Source organism: Spermophilus citellus (genome assembly GCF_964194105.1).
Source record: "Spermophilus citellus genome assembly, chromosome: 9".
In the NCBI taxonomy this organism is placed as follows: Eukaryota; Metazoa; Chordata; class Mammalia; order Rodentia; family Sciuridae; genus Spermophilus; species Spermophilus citellus.
The window spans coordinates 117,092,857-117,108,080 of NC_138191.1; the positions used below are offsets into that span (position 1 = coordinate 117,092,857).

At 54.7% G+C, this 15,224-nt stretch overlaps 1 protein-coding gene across 2 annotated transcripts in view; it reads left to right on the forward strand.

Annotated features, from left to right (window-relative positions):
- The first annotated feature begins 1,643 nt into the window (after window positions 1–1,643).
- NKAIN1 (sodium/potassium transporting ATPase interacting 1) overlaps window positions 1,644–15,224 on the forward strand; it is a 42,665-nt gene continuing 29,084 nt past the window's right edge. For both annotated transcript variants that reach the window (XM_081308247.1, XM_081308248.1), the window contains exon 1: window positions 1,644–1,832. In XM_081308247.1, the coding sequence (XP_081164373.1) occupies window positions 1,779–1,832 (54 nt within the window). In that variant the 5' untranslated portion in view covers window positions 1,644–1,778. The remainder of the gene's footprint in view (window positions 1,833–15,224) is intronic.

The following is a 15,224-nucleotide window of genomic DNA, read 5'->3' on the forward strand; positions in this document are numbered from 1 at the left end:
CATTTTACGTATATGTGGTGCTGAGGATCAAACTCAGTGCCTCAAGCATGCTAGAGCTTCTACCTTGGAGGCCAGGATGAGAGAACAGCAGGAGGCGAGGAGTGGAGAAGAGTTCTGATAGGCCTGGCACAGTGGTGCACCCCTGTAATCCCGGCCTCCAAGCCTAAAATGTGCACCTCTTATTCTCTCTTTTACTTTGTTATCCTTAAGGCACTCATTAGAATTTTTTTTTTAAGAGAGAGTGAGGGGGGGAGAGAGAGAGAGAGAGAGAGAGAGAGAGAGAGAGAGAGAGAGAATTTTTAATATTTATTTTTTAGTTTTTGGCAGACACAACATCTTTGTTGGTATGTGGTGCTGAGGATCGAACCTGGGCCGCACGCATGCCAGGCGAGCGCGCTACCGCTTGAGCCACATCCCCAGCCCACTCATTAGAATTTTAATTATGCACTTAGGTATTTGCTTGTTTTAATGATGGTCCCTCACTAGACTGTGTCTGGTTCCTTCTCTCATCCCCAGTGCAGAGTACCTAGTATTACAGAAATACTGCTTAGAAAGTACAGTCCACAGAACTCAGTGACAGGCCAGATGGAATAGGGAAGCCTGGAGGGAGGGGGCCCTAGGGAATCCCTAGGTGATGGCAATCACCAAATAGGCAAGAGTGATGAGGTGGACTTGGGTTGGTTCACTTTGGTGCTTTCGGGAGTGGTTGAAGAAGGCAGTCTTTTTGCTGGCAAACCTGTTGACTCCCTCCTGGATCCAACCTGGGTTAGGAAGCTGTGGGAGCCTCCTGGGCAGACCTGTGCCGCCACCCACTTCATCCCACTTCATCGCTATCTTCTTGGAAGCCTGTCTGTCTGGTCCCTGGGCTGTGAAGCTCCTTGGGTCCTAGGACAGTGCTGTAGGCATTATTCTGGCTTCCAGCAGCAGGAGTGTGTATGCAGTAAGGACTCAATAAATGCCAGTAAAAGGAAAGAGGGAAGGAAGAATACATGGCCAGGCACTTAGGAGGGAGGCTTGGATGAAGAGCAGAAATGAAAGTTAAATTAGAACCCAGGACCAAGGAGGCAGGGTGAAGGAGGAACGCTCCAGCACCCTCAGGAGGCCCGACTCAGGGCTAAGCGCGTTATTTACATGATGCGGGTTATGCTCACATGAGCACTGAGACACTATTCGTACTTTGTTCACGAGAACCCCGAGGTCCAGAGAGGTGTTGTGATTTGTTCAAGGTCACACAGCGAGTGAGTGCCGGAGTCCGGCTTTGACCCCGGGCTGTCAGCCGCACTCTCCCCCCCTCCGGCCTCTCCGCACCCTCCCCCACCTCCGCGGCTCCCTCTCCTCCCTCCCGCGGCCGCCCCGCCCCGCCCCTCCCTCCCCTCCCTGCTCGGTGGCGGCGGCGGCGGCAGAGCCACGTGGTGGGCCGGGAAGCGGCGGCCGCCGAGCGCCCGGGCGGCTGCCCCAGCTGGGCAGTGCTGCGCCGCGCCGCGCCCGGTGCCCGCGCCGCCCGCCCTGCGCCTGCCGCCCGCGCCCGGGGCCGGGGTGAGCCTGACGGCCGGCCTCAGACAAAGGAGGCGCGGCGGCAGACCTGCGCCGGCGGACCATGGACTCTCAGCGCGGCCGGCCGGCCCCAGCCCCGGGGACCCGGCGCTCCCGGGCCCGGCCCTAGGCGCCCGGCCCCGCCGCCCGGGGCGCCTGCGGGAGGCCGCGGAGCCCGCGCGGCGCGAGGAGCGGCGGCCGCGGAGCGAGAGGGGCGCCGGGGACGGTCCGCGCGGCCCGGAGCCATGGGCAAGTGCAGCGGGCGCTGCACGCTCGTCGCCTTCTGCTGCCTGCAGCTGGTGAGCCGCGCCGGGCGGCCGCGTGGGGTGGGGCGCGGCGGGGCGGGTCCGGGCGCGCCGAGGGCTGGGTGGCCGCGTGTGGCGGTGGAGCGCCCGCGCGGGGGCTCCGAGTCGCGGAGCGGACGGGCGGAGCCTGCTCCTGCTGGCCGGGCTGTCTCTTTGTGTGCGCTTGTCGCCGCTGTGCCCCGCGCTCCCCCGGCACCGCGCGCACGGTCCAGCGCGTCCTGTGCGGGGCCCCGGTCCGCCCCGCGCCCTGGGCTCCAGGCGTCCGGCCGGCACTGGACTAGTGGACGCCTGTTGGGGCTGCGCGGGGGACAGTGGCTCTCTTGGGGCGGGGGGTGTGTCTGTGGACCCGCTGAGGTCCCTGCCGCGTGTTTCCCTCCAGATCGCTGGGTCGCGTGCGCTCCCTTCCTCCGGGTCTCTGCCCCCTGCGCGAGTGTTTCGCACAAAGTCCCGGCTGCTGTGTGGGCTCTCTGGCTTTCTCTTTGGTGCGTCAGTGTTTCTGGTCAGGGTTCATCTGTGTGCTGGGATCGTGGACTCCGAGAACGCTCAACACTCCTTTGTGCTGTTTCTGCCTCCTACACCCTCCCCACTGGGCGGCCTGGAATGGAGCGGCACCTCTCAGGAGAGGGTCCCCAGGAACGGCCGGGTTCTGGGCCAGCCTGACTTAACCAGGCGCCTGACCACCTTCCCTGCTTTGGCCTGGTCACTGTGGCTACCCACGTTCCAGCAGTCATAAGATCCATTAGAGCAGCAGGGGTGGGGCCAGACACGCTAGCTCTCTGCTAGGGCTGGCACCTATGGAGTGGGGAGAATTGGGTGCCCTGGGAAGGATCAAAACACTGGGGGACACTGCCTGTCCCAGCTTTGAGAACTCAGGTCCTCTTCCCAGGGAGGACAGAGAAGTGAATTTGGAGGCTGAAGGGAACCAGCTGTACCCTTCAAGAGAGGCTCTGGCAGGTGAATTTGGGAGAGTGGATAAGGAGAGACCAGTGTCCAACTAGGGGCTATGAGACTATGCTGCTTCTCTAGGGAGAGACACATACTGGCCACCCACCTTGTGGGGCAGCACTCAGGTTTGAGTGCGGATTGAGGGACACTGAGCCTCCCTCATGCTAGACTCCATCATCTGGGTCTGCACTCTGGCCTGCATCCTCTCCACAGGTGCAAAGGATGATGTAGAGGGAAGCTTTGGGGTCTGGGCACCCCCCAACTTGCTCCTCCCTTTTATGTTACTCCCTCCTCTTAGGGACACTAGTCCCAAACATGCCATCCACAGACATGTTCTGAAGATTGTAGCCTTCCCTGCTCCCTGCTCAGGGAGACAGGCCACCTGGGGCTGCCCAACCTTCAAGTGTTCATCCTTGAGGATTGAGGGGGAGATTAATTATGATCAGGTAGAATGGAAGCTCCAGAAGGGCAGAGATTGTCTGTTTTGTTCCCTGCTAAGTCCCCAGCAGCTGGAACAGTGCCTGGCACTCCATTAATATTTGCAAAATAAATGAACAGATCGGTTATTTGGCAATTCCTAGCTCATAGTAGAAACCCCTTTCTTTATCTAGTCTACGGAACATGAAATGTTGAAATGAACAAGAAATGTTGAAACCCAAAAGATTCTTTTGCTGGGTTTGTTAATTTCTAAATTTCAAGCTAGAAACTTGGTTGTTTTTTGTTTGTTTGTTTTTGTGGTACTGAGGCTTGAACCCAGGGCCTCACACATGATAGGTAAGCGCTCTGCCACTAAATGACATCCCTAGCCCTTATTTTATTTTTTCATGGTATTGGGGATTGAACCAATGGACATTCTACCATTGAGCTACATTTTCTGCCCTTTTTATTTTTTTATTTTGAGACAGAGCCTTGCTAAATTGCCCAGGCTGGCCTTGAACTTGCAATCCTCCTCCCTCAGCCCCACAGGTTGCTGGGATTATAGGTATGTACCACCACACCTGGTCCTCTGTTGCCTTCTTAATTATATAATAAGTAATTCTGGCCCTGGTGTGTCTGGGGCACCTACAGAGGTGCTTACCGCCCTGTGGAGGTGCAAAGTGGCAGAGGAGGTCTGTCTCCCTGCCTCCTGCCTCCAGAGCTCTCTCCTGCTAAGCTGAGCCCATTCTTCCACCAGCAGCTGCTTCTAGATCAGGGTGGGATCTGGGTGGGGTTCTACTTCTTCTGCGTCCGGCTGCGTGGCTTGGGCAGCTTGTGTAGCTTACAGGAGATCATTTCGGAGGTGCTCTGAGGAGGAACTTGGAAATTGTTCTCTTGGCTCGGTAGCTCTGTCTGAGCTGATTACAGAGAGGGTCCCTCCAGCTGTCACTAAGCCCCTGGAGTCCCCACTGCCTGGCAGTTTCCAGAATATGCTCCCAGGATGCTGAACTCATGGGCCTGAGGGGAAACGGGAGACTCGGTTTTCTTATCCAACAGACTGAGGGATAAAAGAGGCCATTAAATATTTTTCGGCTGAAAACTTGAGAAATGGTGTCATTTTTCTTTTTTGAGTGGAATTTAAGCATTACAACGAAGCAGGCCAATTCTAAATCTCTTCTATATAGGGCTAGCCTTGCTTTGGGTGAGGGACCAGGGCATGGGGTGGGTGGGGGAGTCAGAGGGAGTAGTAGGGACTGCAATATGAAGCAGTAGGTGTCACTCAGGTGTAGGGGATTATTAAAGGTCCAGAATATGACAGGATAGATTGGGTCCAACTCTGTTAATTCCTGGCTGTGTGATCTTGGGAAAGTTGCTTACCCTCTCTAAACTACAATTTTGTCATCTGTTAAATAATATCAAGAGTCACTAATTCTTAGGGTTCCTGTGGGAATTAAGCCCATGTGATGAATCTAGTGCTGTGCCTGGAGCAGCAGGCAGTCAATCAACTATTGTTCTTTGGGGCTGGGGATGTGGCTCAAGCGGTAGAGCTCGCCTGGCATGCGTGCGGCCCGGGTTCGATCCTCAGCACCACATACCAACAAAGATGTTGTGTCCGCCAAGAACTAAAAAATAAATATTAAAAATTCTCTCTCTCTCTCCTCTCTCTCTTACTCTCTCTTTAAAATAAAATAAAATAAAATAAAATGTCCCTCTTTAAAAAAAAAAAAAAAACTATTGTTCTTCGTTATGATCCTGATGATTCATAACACGAGTGGCTTCCCTGGAATTGGGGCCCAAACACTCTAGGTGCCCCCTGCACTGTCTGTTGTGGGAAGCAGGAGGTCATTGGGCACAGAACTGGGAGGCAGGAGGCCTGGGTCGAAGCCCTGCTCTGCCGCTGGCATCCTGCAGATTTGGACAGGTGTCTGTTCCACCCTGAGTCTCTGCTTTTCCATCTATAAATGGGAAGGACCAGTGGCCTGGCCCCCTGGGTTGCTGTCAGCTCTGCCTGTCTGGGGCTTGGGCTGGCATCTGGGCTGGAGCCGGGGTCTGGTTGCCCCTTGCTCTGGTTCTGTTCTGTAGAACTTCTCGGGTCCCTGCTCTCCCAGGCCTGTTGGCTCTGTCATTTTGACATTATTAACTGCTTCTTAAGGTTTACTTGTTGGCCTTTATCTCTCATCCAGCCCCGAGTCCACCTCCTTCCTGAAACTTTATAGGCCACTCCATCCTTCCTGTAAGGGGATGGACCAGGGACACTGGCCCTAGGGAATCGTCATCAATTTCTTTATCATCATCATTATCGCTCCCCTTCCAGGAGTCCTGTGCAAAGCACTTTATATGCATTACCTCATTTAACCAAATGAGCTCACATATGTAAAGTGCTTGGCCGAGTGCCTGACACATGTTAACGATCAATAAACGTTTAGCGGTTGTACTGTTTTTATCCCTCTTCTTATTGTAATTCCACACAAGGGGATTGACACTTTTATGATCCCCTTTTTCAGATGAAGACACTGAGGTTCAGAGTGGTGATGAGGTTTTCCTGAGGTCACTCAGATAGTGATGGACCCAGGAGGCAGCCCGGAGCTGGCCTCTCAGCCCTGTGCCCCTCGCCTGCTCCCTGTGACCAATGTGTGACCAAGACCCAGTTTCCTCAACTGAAAGTGGGAAGGATAATGTTTCAACAGTCACCACCCATAGTGCCTTGGCCCTGTGACAGCAAGCGCTCAGTAATACATCACTTGTTTTTGTCCCCGTTCTGTGTGACCTTGGACACATGCGTTCCCTCCTGGGGCCCCAGCTCCCTCCTCCCTGGAAAGGAGAGTCACCTTCATTCACAGAGGCAAGAAGGGGCTTTCCTTAGCCAGGTGCCAGGCACATAGTAGGTACTCAGAAAAAACCGGTGTCGTTCTGTTTCCCTTCTAGAAAGCCCTTTTGCTTTCTGGAAGGTGGTGGGTGGGTGAGGGGGAAATATGTCACTTCCAGCTGAGCGACGAGTAATGGTGTGAAACGTGGTCACCCTGATTGATGTCGTTATTAGCAATGGTGATGTGGAGACGGGAGGAGGTGGCTGTGTCAGGTGCTTGGGCTCTGAAGCAGCTGGGCTGTGAGCTCATGGATCCACGCGAGGATCTGGCTTTGGGCTGGGCTTCAGAGTCCGGAGCCTGAGATTGTCCAGGCCACTGACCCCTTCTGATCCTCAGTCCCCTTTGGGTGGCATGTAGCTGGGGGCATCACCTCCTGGATAGACTGAGGCCAGAGGGCCCTTGTGACTAGGCTGAGAGGGCTGCAGGGGCCCTGGGACGGCCCTGGTCCTGCCCATTTGCAGGTAGATGACTTCTAAGCCGGGACCCTGTAAATGACAGCTGCTCTGAATGCTGGCGCAGGAGTCAGGAGGAGCCTTCTGTGGTTAGGCAGATATTGCTGCCTTGCATGTGACTTCTGGGAAATTCCTCACCCCTTCTGAACTGCCACCTCCTTACCTATAAAGTAGTCCGAACAGCCACTTCCATCCCATGGCAGTTTGGGGGATTCAGTGAGATGATGCCTGACTTTGCCCAGCCCAGGGAGGTGCCTCCTGTGGCCAGCTGTTATTTCCTCTGAGTCTTGGACAAGTTACCTCAGCCCATCTCTGCCTAGAGTAGAGGTCTTAGTGATCAAGGTCATTGCCATAAACACTCCAAATCACATCATCATTTCTTTTTGGTATTATTATCACTTTTATTTTTGTGGTGCTGGGGATCAGACCCAGGGCCTTGCACAAGTACTCTACCCCTGAGCCACCGTCCAGCCCAAGTCTTTATTTCTTTATGTGGAAAATGTGGGGCTCAGGAAACATGAACGTCCTTCTGTTTGATGTCTGCTGTGAGCCTGGCACTGTCCCTTGATGCCATCTGGCCTGACCATAAATGGTAGGTACAGAAGGAGGATTCACACCCAGATCTGAGCCTCTGCCTCTTTTGCCCTGTGTGGCTCCCACTGTGGGGTGGGGGACATGCTGGGGTGGAGCAGGTGGAGAAATCCAGGTCTTTCCCTAGGCATAGCAGGTCTTATCAGATGCCAGGTCATCTACAGCTGTTCACGTGTCTCTTCCCCCCATGTCTACCCACCCAGCTCCGTGGGGCTAACTGCAGCTGTGATGCAAATAGAGAGGAAGTTCCCCAGGGAAGCAGCTACCCTGTGTGGACAGCTCACCAACCGGCACAGCTCTGAGAGAGGTGTGGGTTTATACCCATTTACTGGTGGGCACACTGAGGCTCAGAGGAATGAAATGACTTGTTACCAAGGAAATAGGAGATACAGTCTGGGCCTCAGATAAGTCATTAAAGGGAAAGGATTTGTAAAATCTGGACCAAGCAGAGATAGTCAGAACTGATCACTGGAACATATTCTTTCCACTAATTTTTTTTAATATCTTCATTTTATTTTTATGTGATGCTAAGGATCGAACCCAGTGCCTCATGCATGCTAGGCAAGTGCTCTGCCACTGAGCCACAACCCCAGCCCTCCACTAATTTTAAGGAGGGTGAGTGACAAGAGGACAGACTGAGACCAGAGATAACTTTTTTAAATGAATTCCAGGCCACACGTGTGGAGCTGGCTTGTCCCAGCACCTTGGCCTTGGCCTTGGCCTTCCCCTGCCCTGGCCTGCAGAGGTTCACCAATTGCTTTGGAGAGTGAGGGGGAGCCTCAGGCAGCAAAGCAAGCCTCCCAGGGACCCCTCTGCCAGCAGGGAGGAGAGTGGGCATCCAGGTTTAGGAGAGCTGTGAGCTGTGTTTGCAGGTGTTAATGGCTTACCTTGGCCTCCTGGCCCTGCCTCTCATAGCAACTGACCAGTGGAGGAGCAAGGAGGTGGACTGATGAGGGCTTAGGCTTTGGGTTCAGACTAGGGTTTGAGTTCCAGCTCCATGGCTTTGTAGCTGAATGACTTTGGGCAAGACACTTAACCTCTCTGAGCTCCCACCTGTACTTCTCTCCATCAGGATAATAATCTGCCTGGTGGGTTCCTACCTGAGCTCAGAGGGTTGCATCAACTAGTGCAAGGTCCAGGATGGAGCTGCGGTTCTGTTGAATCCTTGTGGCCCTGACCTTGCTGACCCTTGATCTATAAAATGGGAATGATGATAGCACCCACCTCACGGCACTAAGCTGAGTGTGACCTGAGGTGCTACAGGGAGAGGTCTGGGCACAGGGCTCACTAAGAGGGAATGCGGCATGGGGCGTGGTCCTCTCCTGGCTTTCTGCCTCTGTAGGTAGATGAGGTTGAACTCAGCATCCCAGGGACCCTTACAGCTATGTGTCAGCAGCCAGCACCCTCACTTCTACGGTCAGCGTGGCCACCTGATTGTCCCTTGGCTGCAGGCAGCGGTGACTGATGGGTCTCAGAGCCTGGGGAGAGGAGACTTCTGAGGACCTGCCCAAGGCTCCACACCTGGTTTTCCAGTTTTCAAGGACTTAAATGACTCTTCTTTCCTCCGTCTCTTTGAGTGTCTGTGCATCCCTATCCCGAATGCCCATGTGGCATATTTGGTGTGAAATCAAGTCTCAGACCACAGAGATTCAGCACTGGGAGGTTCTGGTCCACCACTAACCCCTGGTCCACACAGATGAGCTTCCCAAGGACTAACATTCTTGGGTCAGAGGCTAAGAATCGCCACAGCTAATCTTACCCAGCAAATACTAATGAAGTCCCACAAAGCACCAGGCACAATTCTAGGTGCTGACTCACCTTAGGGTATAGACTACACCCTCATTTGCAACTTAGAATACCAGGGTTCTGGTACTCAGTCGCTGTGCAACTTTGAGCTGCCCCTAACCCTCTCTGGGCCTCATTTTCCCAGTCTGTGAAATGGAAAATTGGAGGAGGGTGTTGAGCTTCATCAGTGTTTTTCTTACTCTCCAAAAACTCTGCAGGGGTAGGGGCTGAGACCAGGTGGTGAGTTTCCTGTCTGTGGCGGTGACTGAGAATTTGTGTGTGGCTGGGTGACTACTTGGACATGTAGAGCATCTAATGATGACCCAGGTCCCTGGAACCACCAGATGCTGGTTCTAGGTCTTGCAAAGACAGGCCAATAGTTTGAGATGTTATCTATAAATAATGGGAAATATGGACATTGTGTGCTCTTGTCCAGTCCCTTTGCCTCAAGCCTGCTCCTCCCCACCCCCCTCCCCAAATCCCGGGACTTGGCTAAGCTGCTGACCCAGGAAGCAGGGAAGTGGAGTGTCCTGGCTCTCCCCTCCTGCCTGCCCTGAGTTCTCCAGAGTAATGGGGGGCTCCTGAGCCCCTTTTCTTTGGGGAGGGGGGTAGGTTCTGCGGCCCCAGCCTGAACCAGAGATGTGGGTTTTCAATTACACAATTAAATGCACAATTAGGCATAATTACCAGTGCTCAGAGCCTGAGACTGCTCATAATAGGCGTGTAATCTACTGCAGCCTCTGTTTATACTACTCCCTAATGATGCCAGGATGCCTTCACACTGCACCGTTGCCATGGAGACGAGCCTGCCGCCACCATGCAAAGCTGACAAATAGTGCTCTGGTCCTGGGCCCCTGGATCCTTTCCAAGGCCTCTGCAGCCAGCTCTGGTGTGGAGGGCCGGTCAGGTGGGCCGGGAAGGCAGGTCAGCCCTCGCTGTCCTCTACACTCCTCGCTGGTACTAGACAGCCTTGGAGCCACCAAGAAGCACCAGAGGAAGGGCACCTTAGTCCCCCAGAGTCCTTGAGCCATGATCAGGATGGACCGGGTGCTGTGGGGGGTCCTGAGCATCTCATACCCCCCAGGAGCCCAAGTCTTGAAGGGGCCTTGCCCCACCTGGTTCCCAAGTAGGCCTAGCTCTGCCCAGAGCTGGCTCTGTGACCTTGGGCAAGTTCTTGCCCCTCTTGGGGACTCTTTTCCCCATATGTGATGGACCTCAGGGTCTCTCACATGGTGGTGTCCAGTAGAGATTTGCTGAGCTCTTGGGACCGGCTTCATCCTGTGGGGTTGGCAGTACTGGGCTGGTCAGCTCGCCACGCCCTCCATGGTGGGCACAGGAGTGGAATCCGAGGCCCAGAGCCCTTCCTCCAGGTAGCAGTAGGCCCGGGAGACAAACCTGAGCCCTGCGCTTAGCCCCTGTGCCCTGTGGCTTCCCAGCGGCTTCCCACGGCAGCCTCACAGCAGCCCCAGAGCTGGGGCCTCGCCATCCCCATTTCATTTCCTAATCAAGGACTTCGAGGTTCTGAGGACTGAAGTCACCTGCCCAGAGTCTCACAGCAAGGCAGAGGTAGAACGGAGTCTAGAGGCCAAAGGCCAGCTTTGCTCACTCCTTGTTGGAATCACGAAGGGCTAGAAGTATTTCCTTCAGTAAGTGCACACCAGGGACCCCTCCCCTCCATCCGGCTGGTCCTAGCCACTCAGGAGGCAAGGAGTACTGGGCTCCTGCAGACCCAGCACTTCACTGTGACCTTGAAGGGAATTTCAATGTAGTCCTTTCATTGGTCCCCCTTGGTCAATAGAAGCAGGGCCTGTTTTTATTCTTCATTATTATAAAGAATGTTTGTTTTCTTGGTTCTTCAGATTGAACCTATGCCTTGCAACTGCCGGGCAAGCACTCTACTACTGAGCTTTTTATTTATTTATTTATTTTTCATTTGGAAACAGGGTCTCACCAAGTTTCCCATATTAGCCTCAAATTTATGATCCTTCTTCCTCAGCCTCCCAAGTAACTGGGATTACAGGCAAGTAGGGGGATTGCAGGGATGCACCACCAGGCCAGGCTGCTTCTTGTTTCCCCTCTGGGTTTCTGTAACTCTGGGCATTATTTATGGATACCCATCATGTACCAACTTCTGGGGACAAAAGTGGACCAGACCAAGTAGACCACTTCATGCGTGGTGTTGGGCAAGTGGCTTAACCTCTCTGTACCTTAGATTCTCTTTTTTTCCCTTCTTCATTTCCTCCTCCTCCTCCTCCTGTGCTTCCTTTCTTTGCTCTTTGCAGTGCCAGGGGTGGATCCAGGGCCTCACTGGTGCTAGGCAAATGCTCTGCCCCCAAGCTACACCCCCGCCCTCTATCACCTGTCACGCCGGCAACGGCCTGTACTCTGTACTCGCAGGGCTGCTGGCAGCGTTGGCACTCCAGCTCCCCTTCCCACACACTTACTGTGTGCAAGGCGCCAGGCGAAGGACGTCAGGTGCCCGGGGCGAACCTTCCCGGCCCAGCATCTGCGGCTCCCCTTCAGCAGATGGAGCAGCTTGAGGCTCGGGAGGCTTCAGTGCCTTGCTGGGGCCTCCCACCCAGCCTGCCAGGGAGCAGCAGAGCCGGCATCTGACCACCAAGTGTCCCACTGCACAGAGGTGTCACCAAACATGGTGTCCTCCCACCACCTCCCTGCAGTCTACAGCCCCCTAGAGAAAGAGGTATTTGGGTGGAGGTCGGGATCGAAGGCTGGGGCGCTGGACCTCTGAGCACATCCCAGCCCCTTTTTATTTATTTTGGTGCTGGGGATTGAAGCCAGGAGCTTAACCACTGGGCCACATCCCCAGCCCTTTTTTGGGTTTTATTTAGAAACAGGGTTTCTCTGAGTTGCTTAGGGCCTCTCCAAGCTGCTGGCTTTGAACTCCCAATCCTCCTGCCTCGGCCTCCCTAGTCGCTGGGATTACAGGCATGGGCTACCGCGCCCGGCTCTTATTTTTTTTAATTTTGAAACGAGGTCTCCTAAGTTGCAGAGGCTGGCTTTGAACTTGTGATGCTCCCTACAGGACTCTTTGTGGCTCTGTGGTTCCCCCATTCACATGCTGAAGCAGGGCTTTCTAGAGGGGCTGTGACACTATCAGGCAGGGAAAGCTAAAGCCCAAAAAATGGTCAGTGGGGGCTGGGGATGTGACTCAAGCGGTAGCGCGCTCGCCTGGCATGCGTGCGGCCGGGGTTCGATCCTCAGCACCACATACCAACAAAGATGTTGTGTCCGCCGAGAACTAAAAAATAAATATTAAAAATTCTCTCTCTCTCTCTCTCTCTCTCTCTCTCTCTCCTCTCTCACTCTAAAGAAATGGTCAGTGACTTGCCCAAGATTACAGTGTAAGTCCAGGGTAGTGTGGAGACTGAGACCAAAGCCAGTCGAGGACACTCTGGTGACTTCCTTTTGCCCCCATCCTTATCTGTTTGTTACAGGAAGAGAGGGGCTGGGCTGCCGGGCTAGGCGGTTCCAAGGTATTCAAAGTGTCACAGCTGCGTGGCCGTGCATCTGTGGGGCGGGGGCTGGTACATCAAGATTTGTGGATCAATAAACATCCCTTCCCGCTTCCTCCCTCTTCATTTATTCATGAACTCTGAACTCCTGGGCTCCCAGAAGCTGCCTGGAAGGAAGCAATTAGCGCATAATTAGAACCACTCCTATTATCAGCTCTCAGTGGGAGGGGCCGGGGTGGCCCTGGGACTTCCCTGTGGTCCCAGATCTTGCTGCTGCCACTCAGCTCCTGCTCACCCACAGAGACCCTGACACCCAGGGTCCTGGACCGGGGACTCCCTGGGCAGGGCTAAGGACCTCTCCCTGGAGGCAGGAAATGGCTGCCTGAGTTAGAGAAGACCTCCAGCCCCTCCGGGCCGAGATCCTTGGGTGCCCCCTGCCAGAAACTGGCCAGGGCATGGCAGGAAAACCGAAAAGCATGTGGCTTCTGCTTTCCAGCAAGCATCTGTCTAGCAGACTGTAGTGTATGAAGACCGCAAGGAGCACAGGAGATATAAATTACCTGGAGGAAGCGATTTCCCAGGCAGGCCTCCATCCATCCATTGCCCGATGATTAATGGTAAAAACAGCAGCACCCGCAGTCAGTATTTATGGGGCATGTCTGACCCCAGAGCTGCTGTTCTTCCCCACAAGGTGTCCCACCAGCAAGGAGAAGCCACCCAGGAGTGGACATTGCCTCCTCCCCTAGAAACAGGGCAGGGCTCAGGGAGGCACCAGGCCTCTGCCTCCCCCTGAGGGCGCGTCTCCTGGCCTGATCCTGGGGTAACCCCAGGAAGCAGACCTGGTTGTTCAGATACTCTCTCTGGTGTACAGATGAGGAACCTGAGGCTCAGGAGGGGGTGAGGCCTGCCCGAGTGAACATTATCAGCACAGGACTTTGACCCACCCATTTGAACTCCAGACCCCTTGAACCTGGCAATCTCCTGGGTTTGGGGGTGTGGTGGTCTCTTGCCTTCCTCTCGCCTGAGGGTCAAGTTGGGCCCAAGTTGCCCTGGGCTTTCTTCCTGAATGTCTTAAAAAGCAGCGAGAGGGCCCTTCTGCATGGGAGAGGATGACTGTCCTGTTCCTCCTCCTCTGCCGATCTGGGTCACCACCCCCACATGAGTCGCTGCCCCGGCACTAGTTGGCAAGAGAAGGCGAAGGCTGGCTGAGGAGGGGCTCTGGCCTCTGGAGGGGAGGTCACACAGCTACTGAAGCCCAGGCTGGAACCCAGGAGACAACCCAGCCCTTAGGCTGTAACCAGGAGGATAGAGCAAACCAAGGAGGAAAGGAGGGGACAGTGGGCTAGATGGGGGCACTGAGGGCTGTGGGGTCAGTAGATTCCTCCTGGGATGGGGGGTTTCTGGGAGCAACCAGCCTCCTTCCTCCCTTTCCCTGCCCCACCTGAGGGGAGGTTGCCATGACAACCAACTCCCCATCCTTGACCTCTCCATAGGAGGCTGCCCCTCTCCTCCAAGTGACAGGTGGTCACCCTGACAACAGGCCCTGTGCCCAGCAGGGGTCTGTGGCTTCCCTGGGGACCCTGCTTTCACCTGGGCAGCTACATTGTTCTGCAGCACACAGAGCCTCTGTCCAGCTGGAGGTGAGGGTCTGTGGAGGCCCCCCTTCCGATGGGCGCCTTTTACCTGCCCCTCTCCAGGCTGCCCTGGATGGATCCTCACCAGATGACCTGAAAGTGGGGTGCTGACCTGCTTCCCTCTGTTGAGAACCCAACGTGGCTCCTAATCGCCTTCCTCAAGAAACCTAGAGCCGTGGTTCCCCAACTTCAGCATCTTCAAACTCACACGGAGGCTTGTTAAATCAAGAGTTCTCTGCACACCTCCAGAATTTCAGATTTAGTAGGTCTAGGGCGGGACCCTAAAATTTGCGTTTTTAACAAGTTTCCTGGGAGTGCTGCTGCTGCTGGGCAGGGACCACACATTGAGAATCCCTGGTCTAGACAGTGGGACACTGAAAGTCTGCCCCGGCCTGCCCACCCGTCCTGACTCACCGTGGCCATCTCTGAACTCGGCCACCGTGAGCTAAGCACCCAGGTCTTCGTGCAGCTTGCGCCTTTGTGTTTGCTCGACCTGCCTCTGGAAGTTCTCTCCGCCTTTTATTTTTCTGTACTGGGGATTGAACTCAGGGGCACTAGACCTCTGAGCCACATCCGCAGCCCTGTTTTGTATTTTATTTAGAGACAGGGTCTCCCTGAGTGGCTTAGTGCTTCACTTTTGTGAGGCCAGCTTTGAACTTTTGATCCTCCTGCCTCAGCCTCCCGAGTCACTGCTAAGTTCTCTCCTTTTTATCTCTAGGGTAGGTCGTCCATTATTTCCTCCTGCAGCATCTCGCCCCCACCACCTTCATCCACCCCGCAGGTGTGCTGTGGTGCTTCTCTTCCTAGTTCCAAACTGAACCCCTCTTCCTAGAGCTGATGGAGGCCTAGAGCCTGTCCCTGAGGGTGGCCCCCAGAGGTGCGTGTGAATGTGGGATGCTCAGAGTGCAGATGGGCAGGGGGGAGGGGCGTGGGAGTGACTCGACCTCACAGTCCTCTCAGCCCATCAGACATTCGCTGGGAGCTCACTCTGCCAGGCATAATGCTAGGTGCTGGGGATTCAGTGGTGTGGGAGGCAGAGTCCCTGCCCGTGAGGACTCAAAGCACTGTCAGTGACCATTTTGGGACATGGTGAGGGCTGTGCTGGAAGACAGTAAGAGACCCAGGTGCTTTTGTACTAGAGATCAACCCCAGGAACCTCAATCACTGAGCTACGCCCCTGGCCCTTTTTATATTGATTTTGAGACAGGGTTTTGCTAAGTTG